The sequence below is a fragment of the Manis pentadactyla genome, chromosome 6, assembly GCF_030020395.1.
Source record: "Manis pentadactyla isolate mManPen7 chromosome 6, mManPen7.hap1, whole genome shotgun sequence".
In the NCBI taxonomy this organism is placed as follows: domain Eukaryota; kingdom Metazoa; phylum Chordata; class Mammalia; order Pholidota; family Manidae; genus Manis; species Manis pentadactyla.
The window spans coordinates 119,497,521-119,516,966 of record NC_080024.1 but is presented as its reverse complement, the minus strand read 5'-3'; the positions used below and the strand labels follow the sequence as shown (position 1 = coordinate 119,516,966).

The following is a 19,446-nucleotide window of genomic DNA, read 5'->3' as shown; positions in this document are numbered from 1 at the left end:
GCATCATACTGTTTCATTAGTAAATACTTCAGGGTGTCTTTCTAAAAGGTGAGTGTTAAAAAAAAAAAGGCACAATACTATTATCACCCAAAATTATTTTTAAATGATTCTTAATGTAATCAAATATCTAATCAGCATACACATTTCCCTCAAGTCTCATAAATGGTTGTTTTATAGTTAGTTTGTTAAATCAGTGTCCAAAGTCTTCATGTTGATTTTGGCTGATTTGTTTCTTAAGTCTCTATAATCATCTCATCTCTTTTGGTTTGCTCCTTATTATTCTTTATTTTTTTTGATATCATTAATGTACAATTACTTGAGCAACATTATGGTTACTAGACTCCCCCTATTATCAAGTTTCCGCCACATACCCTGTTACAGTCACTGTCCATCAGCGTAGTAAGATGCTATAGAATCATTACTTGTCTTCTCTGTATATACTGCCTTCCCCATGTTCCCAACCCCCTACATTATGTGTGCTAATCATAAAGCCCCATTTTCCCCCTTATCCCTCCCTTCTGACCCATCCTCCCCAGTCCCTTTCCCTTCGGTAACTGTTAGTCCATTCTTGGGTTCTGTGAGTCTGCTACTGTTTTGTTCCTTCAGTTTTTTCTTTGTTATACTTCACAGATGAGTGAAATCATTTGATTCTTGTCTTTCTCCACCTGGCTTATTTCACTGAGCATAATACCCTCTAGCTCCATCCATGTTGTTGCAAATGGTAGGATTTGTTTTCTTCTTATGGCTGAATAATATTCCACTGTGTATGTGTACCACATCTTCTTTATCCATTCATCTACTGATGGACACTTAGGTTGCTTCCATTTCTTGGCCATTGTAAATAGTGCTGAGATAAAACATAGGGGTGCATATGTCTTTTTGAATGTGAGAAGTTGTTTTCTTTGGGTAAATTCCTAGGAATGGAATTTCCAGGTCAAATGGTATTTCTATTTTTAGTTTTTTGAGGAACTTCCATATTGCTTTCCACAATGGTTGAACTAGTTTACATTCCCACCAGCAGCGTAGGAGGGTTCGCCTTTCTCCATATCCTTGCCAGCATTTTTTGTTCCTAGTCTTTTCTATGTTGGCCATCCTAACTGGTGTGAGGTGATCTCTCATTGTGGTTTTAATTTGCATTTCCCTGATAATCAGCGATGTGGAGCATCTTTTCATGCACCTGTTGGCCATCTGAATTTCTTCTTTGGAGAAGTGTCTGTTCAGATCCTGTGCCCATTTTTTTATTGTATTATTTGCTTTTTGTTTGTTGAGGTGTGTGAGCTCTTTATAATTTTGGATGTCAAGCCTTTATCGGATCTGTCATTTATGGATATATTCTCCCATACTGTAGGATGTCTTTTTGTTCTGCTGATGGTATCCTTTGCTGTACAGAAGCTTTTTAGTTTGATACAGTCCCACTTGTTCATTTTTGCTTTTGTTTCCCTTGCCCGGGAAGATATGTTCATGAAGAAGTCACTCATGTTTATGTCCAAGAGATTTTTGCCTTTATTTTTTTCTAAGAGTTTTATGGTTTCATGACTTACATTCAGGTGTTTGAACCATTTTGTGTACTTTTGGTATGGGGTTAGATAATAATCCAGTTTCATTCTCTTACATGTAGCTGTCCAGTTTTGCCAACACCACCTTTGAAGAGGCTGTCATTTCCCCATTGTATATCCATGGCTCCTTTATATATTAATGGACCATATATACTTGGGTTTATATCTGGACTCTCTAGTCTGTTCCACTGGTCTGTGGGTCTCTTCTTGTGCCAGTACCAAATTGTCTTGATTACTGTGGCTTTGTAGTAGACCTTGAAGTCAGGGAGCATAATTCCCCCTGCTTTATTCTTCACTCTCAGGATGGCTTTGGCTATTTGGGGTCTTTGTGGTTCAATATGAATTTTAGAACTATTTGCTCTAGTTCATTGAAGAATGCTGTTGGTACTTTGATAGGGATTGCATTGAATCTGTAGATTGCTTTAGGCAGAATGTCCATTTTGACAATATTAATTCTTCCTAGCCAAAAGCATGGGATGAATTTCCATTTGTTAGTGTCCTCTTTAATTTCTCTTAAGAGTGTCTTGTAGTTTTCAGGGTATAGGTCTTTCACTTCCTTGGTTAGGTTTATTCCTAGGTATTTTATTCTTTTTGATGCAATTGTGAATGGAATTGTTTTCCTGGTTTATCTTTCTGTTAGTTCATCGTTAGTGTACAGGAATTCAATAGATTTCTGTGTATTAATTTTGTATCCCGCAGCTTTGCTGAATTCAGATATTAGATCTAGTAGTTTTGGAGAGTATATTCTTTAGGGTTTTTTATGTATAATATCATGTCATCTGCAAACAGGGACAGTTTGACTTCTTCCTTGCCAATCTGGATGCCTTTTATTTCTTTGTGTTGTCTGATTGCTGTGGCTAGGCTAAGTAGATATTCTTGTTTAATACTAAAATTTATTTTTAAATTTAAATTAAATTAAAATTTAATACTAAAATTGTTTAATACTAAAATACTAAAATGTAGCCTTTTTTCCCCAAAATGTGATAGGTTCTTATTTATTTAACTGTTTATCTGTTTGTCTGTCTCATCTTATAGAGAGGAAGGAATAGGATAATTATAATACTGTATTGGTTTTAGGTTTTTCAATGGAAAGAAAAATAGAAGTCAGTAATTATAGGTACTAATCTTGACTGCCACAGGTCTGTCTATGAAACTGAGACCAAGTTATTTCTATCCCTGGGTCTTAATTTCCTTGCTCAAAAATGAAAATTTGCTTAGATTGGTTGTTTTCAACTGTGGAGATACACAGATGAAGTTATGGGGGCAAGCATGAATTTGGGTACATTATAATTCTGGGTTTTCTATTTCTGCCTCAGCTATCACTGCTCCATTTTTTTATCTTGTCTTAATGTTGGCCTCCTTATATAAGATTACATATGGGGAAAGTAAAGTCTTCTAGCTTAGAAAAAGAAAAACTGCTGGATTAGATCACTTCTAAATTCCTAACATGTATTTTGTGATTTATTTATTTATGGTATATAATGAGGAGTATCCTAAATATGCATACAAATAACTAGAATAAAATGATTATGGAAAATGTCCAAGATTTACTTGATGAGACTTTTTATACTTGAAATGCCTGTTCTGTTTTTTTTTTTTATTAAGGTATCATTGATATACACTCTTACGAAGGTTTCGCAAGAAAACAATGTGGTTATTACATTCACCCTTATTATCGAGTCCTCATACCCGATTGCAGTCATTGTCCATCAGTGTAGTAAGATGCCACAGAGTACCTGTTTGTTTTCTCTGAGCTACACTGTCTTCCCTATGACCCCACACAAACCATGTGCACCAGTCATGATATACGCCACAACTCCCTTCTCCTTCCCTCCCCACCTGCTCTCCCCTACCCCTCCCCTTTGGTAACCACTAGTTCCTTCTTAGAGTCTGTGAGTCTGCTATTTTGTTCCTTCAGTTTTGCTTCATTGTTATACTCCACAAATGAGGGAAATCATTTGATATTTGTCTTTCTCTACCTGACTTATTTCTCTGAGTATAATACCCTCTAGCTCCATCCATGTTGTTGGAAATGATAGGATTTGTTTCTCTTATGGCTGAATAGTATTCCAATTGTGTATATGTACCACATCTTCTTTATCCATTCATCAACTGATGGACACTTAGGTGTCTGTTCTGTTTTTATTGCTGGTAATGCAGGGTTTCTTGGGCTTAGTATTATTGTCATTCTGGGCCAAAATAGTCCTTTTCTGTTGGGGGCTATCCTGTATATTACCTGATTTTTAGCACTATCCCTGGCTTCTACCTAGGTGTGCCAGTAGCAGCTCTTCCCAGCCCACAGCAATTGTTATAACCAAAAATGTGTTCAGACATTGTTAAATGTTTATTTGGATGGTGGGGATTGGGGTGAAGACTATTATCACCTCTCCTTGAGAACCACTGACAAAATGTTCCATGTTTTATAGAGAGTTTAAAGATATATTAAATAATTGTTAGTTTTACAGTTAAATATACAACTTAGGTACTTGAAGCTTTGTTTTTCTTGATACATTGTCTGTAGGTAGGATAAACTGCCACCAAATGAACAATGTTTCTTTAATTGTGGTGTCCAAATGATAAACTTTTATACTTTAGTCTGGGATAGCCATGAGATGCCACTTACTTTCTTATTTGTCCCCTAAAATATGTTTTTTTAGGTAACATAACAGTTTGGTAACTGAAGTCATTAAACATTGTGGAAAAAATGAAACAAAAAGATTTTAAGACATAAATAGGTAATTAGGTATCATTTTCTCTAGAGCTTATTTACTTTAGCTAAAACCAATTTCTTGTTTACTTAAAATTTGTTCTATTGTAAATTTGCTCATCTTTTAGCTTCAACCCTAGCTACATAATAAATACATTTATGTCCTGTATTCTTGCCAATATCAGTGGACTTGCCTTTTCCTGTTTTGACTGACTGCTGCCCTTTTCCTGCTTCTTAATTGTTACTTCTTCTCCTTCTAATGATTGTTGTCATTTATTGAGCATCCATTATACTAAGTGCTTTCTAAAATCACTGATCTTTTTAACAACTTTGAAAGGCAGTAAATCCCTTTTAGGTACACCCCAAATTTATAGATTAATTTATGTTTTTATTCATTAGACACTTATTAAGCATTTAGTAACTTCCAGGCATCCAGATGCAGACTGAGCAGTAGAAATAAAAGTCAAAGTATAGTTCCCTACATTCTAGAAGGGACTGAAGTGACAGAGACTCTTGGAAGTTAAGTATATTATCCAACCACACAGCTAATAAGGGACCGGTGAGACTAAATAACTCAGTTTATCAGACTTCTTGAGAATTGTGGTGTTGATATAAATTTAACAGTAAACCACTGAAGCACAAGTTAAATTAGAACCACAATATTTCTTTGCTCAGGAGACTTGTATATTCTTTATTGAAATTATTATAATTAAAAAAAAATTCAACTAGTAGATAAATATATGGAGAAGAAAGTCTCCATTTAACTCCTCAGAAATAACCATTGTTAATAGCTCACTTTGAACCTGCAAGTATCTGTGGTATTTGTTTCTTTTTTCTTAAAAAGTGTACAACTACTGCAGTTTGATTATTTTAATTAAATCATAATAGTATTTATGCTCATTTTTGAATGAAACAATTTTGCTTAATCTTAATGATTTTTTTTTCTGTACTTGTATAGCTTTTTTATGCATTCCAAGATGATCGTTACCTCTACATGGTGATGGAATACATGCCTGGTGGAGATCTTGTAAACTTAATGAGCAACTATGATGTGCCTGAAAAATGGGCACGATTCTATACTGCAGAAGTAGTTCTTGCATTGGATGCAATTCATTCCATGGGTTTTATTCATAGGTAAAGATAAAAATGCTTTAAATTTTCTCATTTGTAAAAGAGAGGAACTGAAGAGATATTATGTCATATTAAGATAATGATCAGCATTTCCCACTCTAAATCCACCTATTCTCCTTTATGACACAGTGGTATCAGAATTTAAAACTTTGAAATTCATAGTTGTAACATGTCAGCTGAATGTTAATATAAATGTATTCTTTTATATCCCTCAATCTGATTATATAGCTTTTTTATGGTATTCTAAAAATTAAAAATTTACAAAACAAATTATTGCTGGTTTTCTGAGGTATACGCCAGTGTTAAACACTTCTCATTCTTTTTTTATACAAATTAACTTGCTTTTAATTAGTTTTTGTATGCAGATTTTTTATATAAAATTAATTTGTTTTTCTAGTGTAAAGATCATATCTTTTTATTAGGAGAAGAATTTCATTTGTTCTGCAAACACCTCTTGAATCCCATTGATGTACTAAGTGCCAGAGATACAAAGATGAAAGTAACTTAGACCCTGTCCAGGGGTTATTTATGTATTTATGTTAAACAGTATGTTTCAATTACTTTTTATGTTAGAGTGTTACATTTGTTATGGTTATTTCCTCTCAAATGATTTGATGTCTTTCTCTGAGTCATTAACATATAAAGGAGTTTCCCTGCTGAAGTTCAATTTATAGATGTGGCTAGAGAGCACCTACAGGTCAGAAGTGGCCTTTGAGTGAAGATACATAGCCTAAAGTAACTGCCTCATGTAATTTTTATCAGTGTATGCTCTGTTTCAGAAAGACTCTGCTTTTTTTCTCCCCACCTTCAGGGATGTGAAGCCTGATAACATGCTGCTGGATAAATCTGGACATTTGAAGTTAGCAGATTTTGGTACTTGTATGAAGATGAATAAGGTTAAATAATTAGATTTTAATTTAGTTTTTGCTAATTCATGATAGATGCTTTAAAGAAAATGCTGTAAGAATTTACTAACCATAGCTGAACTTGTACAGAGTTGATGTGACCTATTTTATTTGTTGAAATGGATGCCATGGTTACAGTGTTGTACTGGTAACTTACAAGTGATTTATTTTTTCCTCTCTATTTAGGGTAAGTGTTGATTACCAGATCTACCAAATCATTTATAACAACTCTGTAATATATACTACTGGTAACCAGAAATGGAATTAGTCACTAAATACTAATGCCAGTGTTAAATTAGACTTTTATAAAAAAATTGGCTTTCAGTAATGTGTATATTTTTTAGTGTTTTATTTAGCCTTCTATAAAACATGTAAAAGATCTTATTACTTACTTTGGGAGTCTGACTCTGTCCATCCTCAGAGTCAATCTTAAAAGCTGTCCATCCTCACTACTTATATAATAAGTAACATTTGTAGTTGAAGTCACCAGTATGCATCTTTATTTTCAGTTGAAACATTTATATTCTTTGAAACTTATCACAGAACAATGGTCAGGAAGTTGTATTTATTATTTTAAAAGGAAAATTATTGGTTAGAAGGAAACACTATATGAGAACATTTGTGTGAACATTTAATTATAAGTCTGTTGCATAAATACCAGCTGAAACAAGCAACATACACATGTAGTTTTGATTTTGTTTTTTGGATTTTTTTTGGAGAGGGAGTTGAAGTGCATATTAAATAGATAATCATATTTGATAGATACTTTAACACTGTTAAGCCTTCTTTCCAATATACATGTTCTGCATTTATATTCATACAGTTAAGTCTTATATATTTTCTTCACAGTTTCAAGTGTAGTTAAACTGAACAGCTGTTTTAGTAAAAATTATTAAATCAGCATGTATATATTAATGTTACCAAATGATTCATCGTGTCAGCTCCTCAATCTGTTTGCATTGGCTTATATACTTGTTCACCGCAATTAAGATGAGATCATTATATGACGTGACAGGCATGGGGGGGGTGGATAAATGGTGACAGTGTGTCTTTCTAGTGAGTATTATTATGAAAGTAAAATCACATGTATCTATACACACACACATTGTGAATATATTGTGTACATAGTATGTATATCTGATTAACTGCTCATTGTGTCACTTTTGCATTAGGTTTTGATATAACATTTGGTAGTCCAGAGATTGAGAGTTCTAGAAGTTATGTTAGGAAAGTCATTTTAAATAATTGAGACTTCATATTTATTTCCTAATTCAAAATTTGACCTGCCTCCCTTTTTAGGAAGGTATGGTACGATGTGATACAGCAGTTGGAACACCTGATTATATTTCCCCTGAAGTATTAAAATCTCAAGGTGGTGATGGTTATTATGGACGAGAATGTGACTGGTGGTCAGTTGGGGTATTTTTATATGAAATGCTTGTAGGTGAGTAAAGAAAGATTTTGTTTGCCTGTAACATGCTTGTTTTTCCCAAATTTATCATTTGGCTTCTTCTCATAAAACATTTATTACAATAAGCATTGTGGATTTTGTTTGTAGGAAACAAACTGATCCAAACCTGCTTTGTGTGTGTTTTTAAAAACTATTTAGAAATAGAAGTTTAAAGCAACTTTGTGATATATTTCTTTTTATAATTAATTGTATATTTTTAGGTTAATGCATATTTAGTGATCTTTAAACAGGTAACTGACTCTTTCCCTTTGAAGCTGATCTTTTGAAATGTATCTTATTTTCCTTGTCAATTTTTTAGGTGATACACCTTTTTATGCAGGTTCTCTGGTTGGAACTTATAGTAAGATTATGAACCATAAAAATTCACTTACCTTCCCTGATGATAATGTCATATCAAAAGAAGCAAAGAATCTTATTTGTGCCTTCCTTACTGACAGGTAAATAATCTTAACATTGAACTTATTTCTAATTTCCCTAAGGAAATTCTTATTTTGCTGCTCAGTATTTAAGGTCTGTATCTGAGCTCCTATATTTGAACTATTAGAATAAAAATGTTATCATTCCTCAAATCATTCATGACAGTGAAACCTGATAAAATTTTTAAACATGTTTTTTAACACATTATAACATGTGATGGACATGTTAACTGTGGGGAATTTTTTCACAATGTATGTATATCAAATCATGTTGTGCCCTTCAAATATCTTAGTTTTGTCAGTTATACCTCAGTAGAGCTGGAAAAAAGACTTATGTCGGATATATGCTTATTAAATAAAAATAGTGCAAAGCTTATTTTAAAATGTGTATTTTCAACTCCTTCCTTCTAGAGATAGTTATTGCATGATGTCTAAGATTCAACAAGGATTTTTATAAATGTATATGCATATATCTTTTAGAAACAAAATGGCATATTATGTGTATACTCTTGTAGTTTATTTTTTAAACTTAAACATGAACCAATGACTACTAAGATTACATTTAATAATATTTATGTTGTATATTACTAGTTTAAATAGCAGGGAGGCCTGGTTCTTTTAAATATGTTTCAATTGTAGTTTCATTTTAATTAAATTTAACTTAACCCTCCTTTAGTATGTCCTTTAGAGCCTAAAATGTATAGTTTTCCAAATTTTTATATTTTAATATATGTGCTATATAAATATAAGTATTATGCTGTCTTTTACATGCTAGGGATATAGAAATGAACAGGATACACAGCCATTGTTCTCTACCACCTCTTACTCCTCTGGGGGAAATAGACAAACAAATGAGACAGTTATTATAGAGAGATAATACTTGAGTTAAATACTGTGTGCCCTAGAACCATGGGAGAGGTTCCCTAGTCAAATCTGGGTGAGTCCATGAAAGCTTCTTTAAAAATGTCACATTATATCTTTTACCTTTTTAAGCAGTTTATCTCTTAACTCATGAAAAAATTTGTAATTCAGCGTATTCTTGTTATTTATAAGCATTCTACTAGAGAACAAAAGTTGCAAGTGCCTCACTCCAAATCAGCTAATGGCACATTTTTAAACATTTTATCTCTGTACTCACTGAAGAGGCCAGGGATCAGTAATTTGTCCTGTTAAAGCTCTCTCAGTTTTGTAGTAATGTCAAGAATTAGTTGTTATTGGTTTTTGATTGGTCAGAAATATTTAATAGAGTATAAAATGGAAATTTTAAATTTAAATGTTTTTCTGAGTTTTTGTTAGCTTCTGGTGTTAAGTTGTTGGTTCAAAAATATGTACACCATTTTAAAAGCCTATCGAAAAATTCACTGTTTAATTCATTATGCAAATAAAGCAAGTGAGTGCTTTATCTGATTTTTGTTACTAATAGAAAAAAACATGGACTATCAAAAAATCTGCTTTTTGCATATTTTTTCTCTGAAAAGTTCTCTTAATATCTGTCTCTAACTTATTTTTTATTTAAGCTGAAAATCATGCTGACAAACACTATAATTTCAAGGTGACATAGAACTGTTTTTATCATCCTGCACAGATTTAGCATTATACCTACAAATGAATCTGTAGAAGTTATGATGATAATATATTAAATGATTAATAACTTTTCTCTTTCCCTCTCTATTTAGAGAGGTGAGATTAGGGCGAAATGGTGTAGAAGAAATCAAACGACATCTCTTCTTCAAAAATGATCTATGGGCTTGGGAAACACTCCGAGACAGTAAGTTATGTTTTCTTACACATTACAGTAATATTTTTAAGTTGTGGTGGTAAATAGTCTGTCACAACTGCCTTGCTCATATGTGTATACCTGATGAAAATCCAAAGTACACAAATGTGGTATGGGTATTGTCCTAACCTAGTTAAAGAGAATGTTTGATAATATTGGGAAAATGGAACTGCTACTTCTCTTACATTGCGCTGAAGATACCAACATGAAATATTATATATGAGATGGATTTGGGCTTAGCAATCATACTTTGCTGTTTGATCTTTGTTGAATTGCTCTGTTTTAGACTTCAGTATCATTGTGGTGGAAGTCAATAAGTAAAGGGTAATGAAATTAAAACATATTTCTTGTGAAAAGATAAGTTGTTCTCTTGTTTTCACTAAAAGGTAAAATTAAGATGTAAGGTTCCATAATTAATAAATATCAGAATTTAATTTGCATGAGGATATAAGAAGTTATAATATACTTGATCCCATCAGGCTTGCAGGTTGCAATTCAGAAGTAAAAATATGTAGTGTGCAAGAAATTCATTTTCAATCAGTCTGGAACATTTCCCTACTAAAAAGAAAAGTTAAAATTATAAGATGATTCACAGAAAACTTTGTTCAGCATAGCTGAATCAAAATTATAAAGGCATCAAAGACCACCATCTTTGTCGATTTGGAAGGCCATGAGTTCATCTTTCCCCAGTTGAAGTCTCAGGAATTTTTTCCCATGTTCACTTATCAAAGAAAGGATAGTGTATACCAGCCCCTAAGGTCCTGTTCTAGTAATAGCAATAAGCAGTAATAATGGAAGTAAACTCAGCTGTGTGATTTTAGAAACGGTTACAAATTAGGTAGTATTTGTCTTAAGGACTGCCTGTTTAGTTGAGACTGAGAGAGAATTCTTTCAAGCGAGAAAAAAATCTAGTTAATTCTGAAGAAATAGATCGTGTGGGTTTGCCAGTATTAGTGAAATGTCCTAGTTATCAAATATTTTAAAAGAAACAGCTATATTACCTTCAGTATAGTACATACCGTCTTGCCAATGGGTTTCAGCCCCCAGCAAGTTCACTATGGATTCAGTGTGACCAAAGAAATGACAGTAGAAAGTTTCTTTGCGGTGAAAGGGTTTATTACCTGGCTTGTTCTCCCAGCAATAGGTTAAGCACTAGCGTCTCTGCCTCCACCCAGAGCACTGGGCCAAGCTCTCTATATAGTGCAATAATAGCTTATTGCCTAAAGTTGTGGAAGCAGTAGCCTAGCAACAGACCATCATCAGGTGGTTTAAGTTCAGTGAGGATCCTACCCATAGGAACCCCAACTTACCCACACATACATTGTACTAAGCTATAACATTGACAAGGGAAAAGGGGAAATACATTCTTGTGGAAATTAGGAAATTACACTGCTACCAAAAAATGACATTGAATCACCTATCTGGAGAAGCTGTAGGAAAAACTTGACCTTGCAAGAATTTATTGACAGTTACACACTGGGAAATAAGGAAATTCACTTCCACATAAGTAAATTTGACATTATTGTTGCCTTGATGCTGCATGAGAAACTGTTGCAAGACAGAGAGGTAAGTATAGTGTATAGTGGAATGATGAATGGTTGCATTGAAGCTCTCTGTTTTTATTCAAGTTATGTTCTTAAAAAAGTTAAAAAAATCTGAAAGCATACAAATATAAATCTGAAGAAAAATTAAAAGGGAACTGAAGAAAATATGAAGTATCTTTTGTATTGCTTTAAGTTCTTTGCCAAAATGAAGCAATGCATAAATCACTATAGAATAACCACATAATAAATCACTGCAAAATGTAGGGAAGACATACTTCCTTTGTGTATCGAAAAACTGGTATTAATGAGGAGAGAAGATAACCTAGCCAACAAATACTGAACACTTGCTATATGCTGAGCACGATTGTATTTGAGGCAGTAGGAAAACAGCAGTGATCAAACCAACAAAAGTTCATTACCCTGAAGAGCTCATAGTCTAGTAGAATTGGAATATCCAAATCAATGGCATTTTATCATATTATACCTCCTTATTATAACTGTTTATGGAAAAAGCAGGTAAAGTGAATTATTTTATTGATTTAAATCAAATGAACTTTATGTTTAAAGAATTTCTAAAATTAGGTAATTTTATTAGTATTATCATTTCTGTATCTTTTAAGATCTATATTATCTATGGTTTGCTGTAGTATATTCAGATTTAAAATAACTTAAAAACATTTTGATAGCTTTTCCTAATCTTGATAGCTCCTATTATGTGTTTATTATTAAGAAAAGCAGGGGGGAAGGAGAAAAATTGAAGTCTGTAGAACTTATTGTTCTCTTTTTCCCTTTCCCTCTTCCTACCCCTTCTTCACTTCCCACCCCTAAAATACCAAGAATACTTTTATTCTGAAATGACTTCTCTGACCTGTTAAGTTTTTAAAAATTATATAACAGTTATAATTCTTTTTAGTTTTTTTGACTCTCCAATTTTCCTTGGCAAAAATACTTACCTTTTGCCAAAAATAGTTCTTTTGGTAGTTTTACCACTTGTCTACAAGTTACAATGGCAATTAATCTTCACCATCTGTTTGTTCGTGGTGTGGGAACGGAATACAAAATAGCTTGATTTTTGGCAGAATTCCATGAGCTTCCTGATCTTATTCACTCCTAATTTAGAGGCACAAAGTATGAAGATAGTAAACTATTTTTCCACTCATTTTAGATAGAACTGAAGAAATGACAGGAGTGAGAATAAAGATAGAAGACAGAAGAAATGAAAAGAGTTAATAATTTGCTACAGGTTGCAATGCTGGCAAATGATAAAGTCAGGATTGAAATCTAAGTCTGTTTAACTCCAAAGCCTTTGATTTATTTGAGTACTGTGTACCATTTAAAGATTTCCATTATTCACTACTATACAGACTAGAAATGCAGGGAATTGACATTAGCAGTTAAATTTTGGGGAAAAGAAATGGATAATATTTGTTACATATGACAACACAGTATTCATAGTACTACATTCAATATAATATGTGGTAACTTGCAAAACACTTTGCTATTCACCATCTCACTTGAGAGAAGATACTGCCATTGTTTAATCAACTTAAAGCTGGTGGGTAACAGTGGTAACTATACTTGAAGGTAATATAGCTGTTTCTTTTAAAATATTTGATAACTAGGACATTTCACTAATACTGGCAAACCCACACGATCTATTTCTTCAAAATTAACTAGATTTTTTTCTTCCCTGAAAGAATTCTCTCTCAGTCTCAGCTAAACAGGCAGTCCTTAAGACAAATCCTACCTAATATGTAACCTGTTACACAAGATGATAACGGTGGTAACTGTCAGCTCATATGGTAAGTTTTCAGTTTAGTTGAAAACAAAATTCATTTAGCACAAAATTTTGTAAGTACATATATGCTATTTTAGGTTCTGTGGATTAAGTCTAGTGTCCTTTTAGAGTTTCACATTCTCGTGGGAGAGAGTGAGTCAGTGTAGGCTTCATGAGTAAAGAATTTAAGGTTGACCAAGTTTCAGGGGCATAGGAATTTATAAGCATTATACTGGATTGTTTTTTTTTTAAATAAACTTTAAGAGAAATTAACTTTTTATTGTGGTAAAGTAACAAAACATACCATTTTAACCATATTTAAGTGTGCAGTTAAGTGGTATTAAGCACATCACATTATTGTGCAACTGTAACTACCATCCATCTCCAGAACTTCATCATCACAAACTAAATTTCTGTACACATTGAATAGTAACTCTATTCTTGTCTAAACCCCAGCCCCCTGTAACCACTGTTTTAATTTCTATCCGTGAATTGACTATTCTGAGTACCTCAAATATCTGGAATCATACAGTTTTTATGTTTTTGAGACTGACTTATTTCACTTAGCTTGTCTTCAAAGATCATTCATGTTATAGTATGTATCAGGATTTCATTCCATTTTAAGGCTGAGTAATACTCCATTGTGTGTATATACCACATTTTTTGTCCATTCCTGCATTGATAGACATTTGGAATGTCTGTACCTTTTAGCTATTGTGAATAATACTTCTCTGAACATTGGTGTACATATGTCAGTCATTGCTTTTCATTCTTTTGAGTTAATTTTTGTATGTGGTATAAGGTAATGGTCTAAAGTTCATTGTTTTTGCATGTGGATATCCAGTTTCCTAGCACTATTCCCCAGCGCTGTCCATTTTCCACTAAATAGCCTTACACACTTATCAAAAATCATTTGACCACATACATAAGAGTTTATTTCTGGTCTACCTCTTCTGTCCCATTGATCTATATGTCTGTCTTTGTGTCAGTCCCACACTGTTTGGATTGCAGTAGCTTAGCAGTAGGCTTTGAAATCAGAAAGTGTGAATCTTCCAACTTTGTGCTCCTTTTTCAAGATTGTTTTGGATTTAGGATTCCTAGAAACTCCATATTAATTTTAGAGTGGGTTTTTCCATGTGTGCAAAAAGAACTTTGAGATTTGGATAATGATTAATGATTGCATTGAGTGTGTTTGCAGGTGGGTTGCCGTTTATTTCATTTTCTTGCCTAATTGCTCTGACTAGGATTTCCAGTACGGTATTGAATAGTAGTAGTGAAAGTGGGCATCCTTATCCTGTGCCTGATCATAGTGGAAAAGCTTTCAGTCTTTCACCATTGAGTATAATATTGGCTCTGGGTTTTTCATTAATGCCCTCCATCATGTTGAGGAAGTTCTTCTCTATTCCTTGTTGGCTGAGTGTTTTTATCATGAAAGGGTATTGGATTTTGTCAAATGCTTTCCTGTATTAATTGAAATAATCATGTGAGTCTTTTTCTTCCTTCTGTTAATGTATTATACTGATTGACTTTCATATGGTGAACCACCTTGGAATAAATCTGACTTGATCATAGCATATAATCCGTTTAATATGCCACTACATCCAATTTGCTAGTGTTTTTGTTAATTGCATCTGGGGGTATTCGTATGTGGGGTTATTTTGTGGGTGGGCAGGTGTCTTTGGCCTTGGTGTCAGAGTAATTCTGACCTTATGGAATTAGTTAGAAAGTGTTCCCTCCCTCCTCTGTTTTTTGGAAGAATTTGAGAATGATTGGCATTAATTCTTCTGTATATGTTTAGTAGAATTCAACTGTGACACCATCTTCTCTTTTCCTTTGTTGTGACATTCTGTTCAGATTTTCTTTTTCAAGTAAGTTTTAGTAATTGTGTGTATCCCAGAATTTGTCGTTTTGTCTAGGGTATCTAGAATGTCGGTGTACAATTGTTCATAGTTCTTTCTTTTATCCTATTTTATTTGTAGGTCAATAGTTATGTCCCCATTTTCACTTCTGATTTTAGTTTTGTGTCTTCTGTTTTTTTTCCCCTTTGTCTAGTAAAAGATTTGTCAATTCTTTTAATCTTTTCAAAGAACTAGTTACTGGTTTTGTTAATTTTCACTCTTAATTTTCTATTCTGTATTTTATCTATAATTTTCATTGTGTTTCTTACTCTAGTGCTGGCCTAGTTTGCTCTTTTTCTAGTTCTTTAAGGTGTCAGTTGGATTATTGTTTTGAGATCTTTCTTATTTTTTAATGTGGGCATTTTTACCTAAAATTTCCCTCTGAGGACCTAATAGACATCTATAGAACTCTACATCCAAAAGCAACAGGATATACATTCTTCTCAAGTGCACATGGAACATTCTCCAGAATAGACCACATACTAGGCCACAAAAAAAGCCTCAGAAAATTCCAAAAGATTGAAATCCTACCAACCAACTTTTCATACCACAAAGGCATGAAACTAGAAATAAACTGTACGAAGAAAGCAAAGAGGCTCACAAACACATGGAGGCTTAACAACACACTCCTAAATAATCAATGGATCAATGACCAAATCAAAATGAAGATCCAGCAATATATGGAAACAAATGACAACAACAACACTAAGCCCCAACTTCTGTGGGACACAGCAAAAGCAGTCTTAAGAGGAAAGTATATAGCAATCCAAGCATATTTAAAAAAGGAAGAACAATCCCAAATGAATGGTCTAATGTCACAATTATCGAAATTGGAAAAAGAAGAACAGATGAGGCCTAAGGTCAGCAGAAGGAGGGACATAATAAAGATCAGAGAAGAAATAAATAAAATTGAGAAGAATAAAACAATAGCAAAAAAAAATGAAACCAAGAGCTGGTTCTTCGAGAAAATAAACAAAATAGATAAGCCTCTAGCCAGACTTATTAAGAAGAAAAGAGAGTCAACACAAATCAACAGTATCAGAAACGAGAAAGGAAAAATCACGACGGACCCCACAGAAATACAAAGAATTATTAGAGAATACTATGAAAACCTATATGCTAACAAGCTGGGAAACCTAGGAGAAATGGACAACTTCCTAGAAAAATACAACCTTCCAAGACTGACCCAGAAAGAAACAGAAAATCTAAACAGACCAATTACCAGCAACGAAATTGAAGTGGTAATCAAAAAACTACCAAAGAACAAAACCCCCGGGCCAGATGGATTTACCTCGGAATTTTATCAGACATATAGGGAAGATATAATACCCATACTCCTTAGAGTTTTCCAAAAAATAGAGGAGGAAGGGATACTCCCAAACTCATTCTATGAAGCTAACATCACCCTAATACCAAAACCAGGCAAAGACCCCACCAAAAAAGAAATCTACAGACCAGTATCCCTGAAGAACGTAGATGCAAAAATACTCAACAAAATATTAGCAAACCGAATTCAAAAATACATCAAAAGGATCATACACCATGACCAAGTGGGATTCATCCCAGGGATGCAAGGATGGTACAACATTCAAAAGTCCATCAACATCATCCACCACATCAACAAAAAGAAAGACAAAAACCACATGATCATCTCCATAGATGCTGAAAAAGCATTTGACAAAGTTCAACATCCATTCATGATAAAAACTCTCAGCAAAATGGGAATAGAGGGCGAGTACCTCAACATAATAAAGGCCATCTATGATAAACCCACAGCCAACATTATATTGAACAGCGAGAAGCTGAAAGCATTTCCTCTGAGATCGGGAACTAGACAGGGATGCCCACTCTCTCCACTGTTATTTAACATAGTACTGGAGGTCCTAGCCACGGCAATCAGACATAACAAAGAAATACAAGGAATCCAGATTGGTAAAGAAGAAGTTAAACTGTCACTATTTGCAGATGACATGATACTGTACATAAAAAACCCTAAAGATTCCACCCCAAAACTAATAGAACTGATATCGGAATACAGCAAAGTTGCAGGATACAAAATCAACACACAGAAATCTGTGGCTTTCCTATATACTAACAATGAACCAACAGAAAGAGAAATCAGGAAAACAACTCCATTCACAATTGCATCAAAAAAAATAAAATACCTGGAATTAACCTAACCAAAGAAGTGAAAGACTTATACTCTGAAAACTACAAGTCACTCTTAAGAGAAATTAAAGGGGACACTAACAGATGGAAACTCATCCCATGCTCGTGGCTAGGAAGAATTAATATCGTCAAAATGGCCATCCTGCCCAAAGCAATATACAGATTTGATGCAATCCCTATGAAACTACCAGCAACATTCTTCAAGGAACTGGAACAAATAATTCAAAAATTCATATGGAAACACCAAAGACCCCGAATAGCCAAAGCAATCCTGAGAAAGAAGAATAAAGTAGGGGGCATCTCACTCCCCAACTTCAAGCTCTACTATAAAGCCATAGTAATCAAGACAATTTGGTACTGGCACAAGAGCAGAGCCACAGACCAATGGAACAGACTAGAGAATCCAGACATTAACCCAGACATATATGGTCAATTAATATTTGATAAATGAGCCATGGACATACAATGGCGAAATGACAGTCTCTTCAACAGATGGTGCTGGCAAAACTGGACAGCTACATGTAGGAGAATGAAACTGGACCATTGTCTAACCCCATATACAAAAGTAAACTCCAAATGGATCAAAGACCTGAACGTAAGTCATGAAACCATTAAACTCTTGGAAGAAAACATAGGCAAAAACCTCTTAGACATAAACATGAGTGACCTCTTCTTGAACATATCTCCCCGGGCAAGGAAAACAACAGCAAAAATGAGTAAGTGGGACTATATTAAGCTGAAAAGCTTCTGTACAGCAAAAGACACCATCAATAGAACAAGAAGGATCCCTACTGTATGGGAGAATATATTTGAAAATGACACATCCGATAAAGGCTTGACGTCCAGAATATATAAGGAGCTCACACGCCTCAACAAACAAAAAACAAATAACCCAATTAAAAAATGGGCAGAGGAACTGAACAGACAGTTCTCCAAAAAAGAAATACAGATGGCCAACAGACACATGAAAAGATGCTCCACATCGCTAATTATCAGAGAAATGCAAATTAAAACTACAATGAGGTATCACCTCACACCAGTAAGGATGGCTGCCATCCAAAAGACAAACAACAACAAATGTTGGCGAGGCTGTGGAGAAAGGGGAACCCTCCTACACTGCTGGTGGAAATGTAAACTAGTTCAACCATTGTGGAAAGCAGTATGGAGGTTCATCAAAATGCTCAAAACAGACTTACCATTTGACCCAGGAATTGCACTCCTAGGAATTTACCCTAAGAATGCAGCAATCAAGTATGAGAAAGATCAGTACACCCCTATGTTTATTGCAGCACTATTTACAATAGCCAAGAATTGGAAGCAACCTAAATGTTCATCGATAAATGAATGGATAAAGAAGAGGTGGTACATATACACAATGGAATACTACTCAGCCATAAGAAAAGGGCAAATCCAACCATTTGCAGCAACATGGATGGAGCTGGAGGGTATTATGCTCAGTGAAACAAGCCAAGCGGAGAAAGAGAAATACCAAATGATTTCACTTATTTGTGGAATATAAGAACAAAGGAAAAACTGAAGGAACAAAACAGCAGCAGAATCACAGAACTCAAGAATGGACTAACAGGTACCAAAGGGAAAGGGACTGGGGAGGATGGGTGGGTAGGGAGGGATAAGGGGGGGGAGAAGTAGGGGGGTATTAAGATTAGCATACATGGGGGGGTAGGAGAAAAGGGAGGGCTGTATAACACAGAGAAGGCAAGTAGTGATTCTACAACATTTTGCTGTGCTGATGGACAGTGACTGTAAAGGGGTTTATAGGGGAGACCTGGTATAGGGGAGAGCCTAGTAAACATAATATTCGTCATGTAAGTGTAGATTAGTGATACCAAAAAAAAAAAAAAAAAAGGGCAGTTCCTGTGTGATAACCTCCAATGAGTTCTACACAAGGGTATAAAGGGCATATAAAAGTGTAGGCAAAGGGTCTGTTTGTGTTTATACAGAAGATCAAAGCCTAATTGGGCTACCCCGAAAATGAACTAAGATACAATATGAAAGAGAACTTCCAACATCAGCACTTTCTGGAAGACTCATGCCAGAAGATGATCATCAAAAAACCCCAACAAAGATCCACGCA

General features: G+C 34.2%; 1 protein-coding gene across 6 annotated transcripts in view; it reads left to right on the top strand.

Annotated features, from left to right (window-relative positions):
* ROCK1 (Rho associated coiled-coil containing protein kinase 1) overlaps window positions 1-19,446 on the top strand; it is a 166,341-nt gene that overhangs the window by 53,478 nt on the left and 93,417 nt on the right. For all 6 annotated transcript variants that reach the window (XR_008998312.1, XM_036905806.2, XM_036905805.2 and 3 more), the window contains 5 exons: window positions 5,222-5,397; window positions 6,206-6,290; window positions 7,599-7,743; window positions 8,069-8,207; window positions 9,863-9,954. Coding sequence is in view for 5 of the 6 variants with exons in the window: in XM_036905806.2 (XP_036761701.1) it covers window positions 5,222-5,397; window positions 6,206-6,290; window positions 7,599-7,743; window positions 8,069-8,207; window positions 9,863-9,954 (637 nt within the window). In the remaining variant the exon portion in view is untranslated. The remainder of the gene's footprint in view (window positions 1-5,221; window positions 5,398-6,205; window positions 6,291-7,598; window positions 7,744-8,068; window positions 8,208-9,862; window positions 9,955-19,446) is intronic.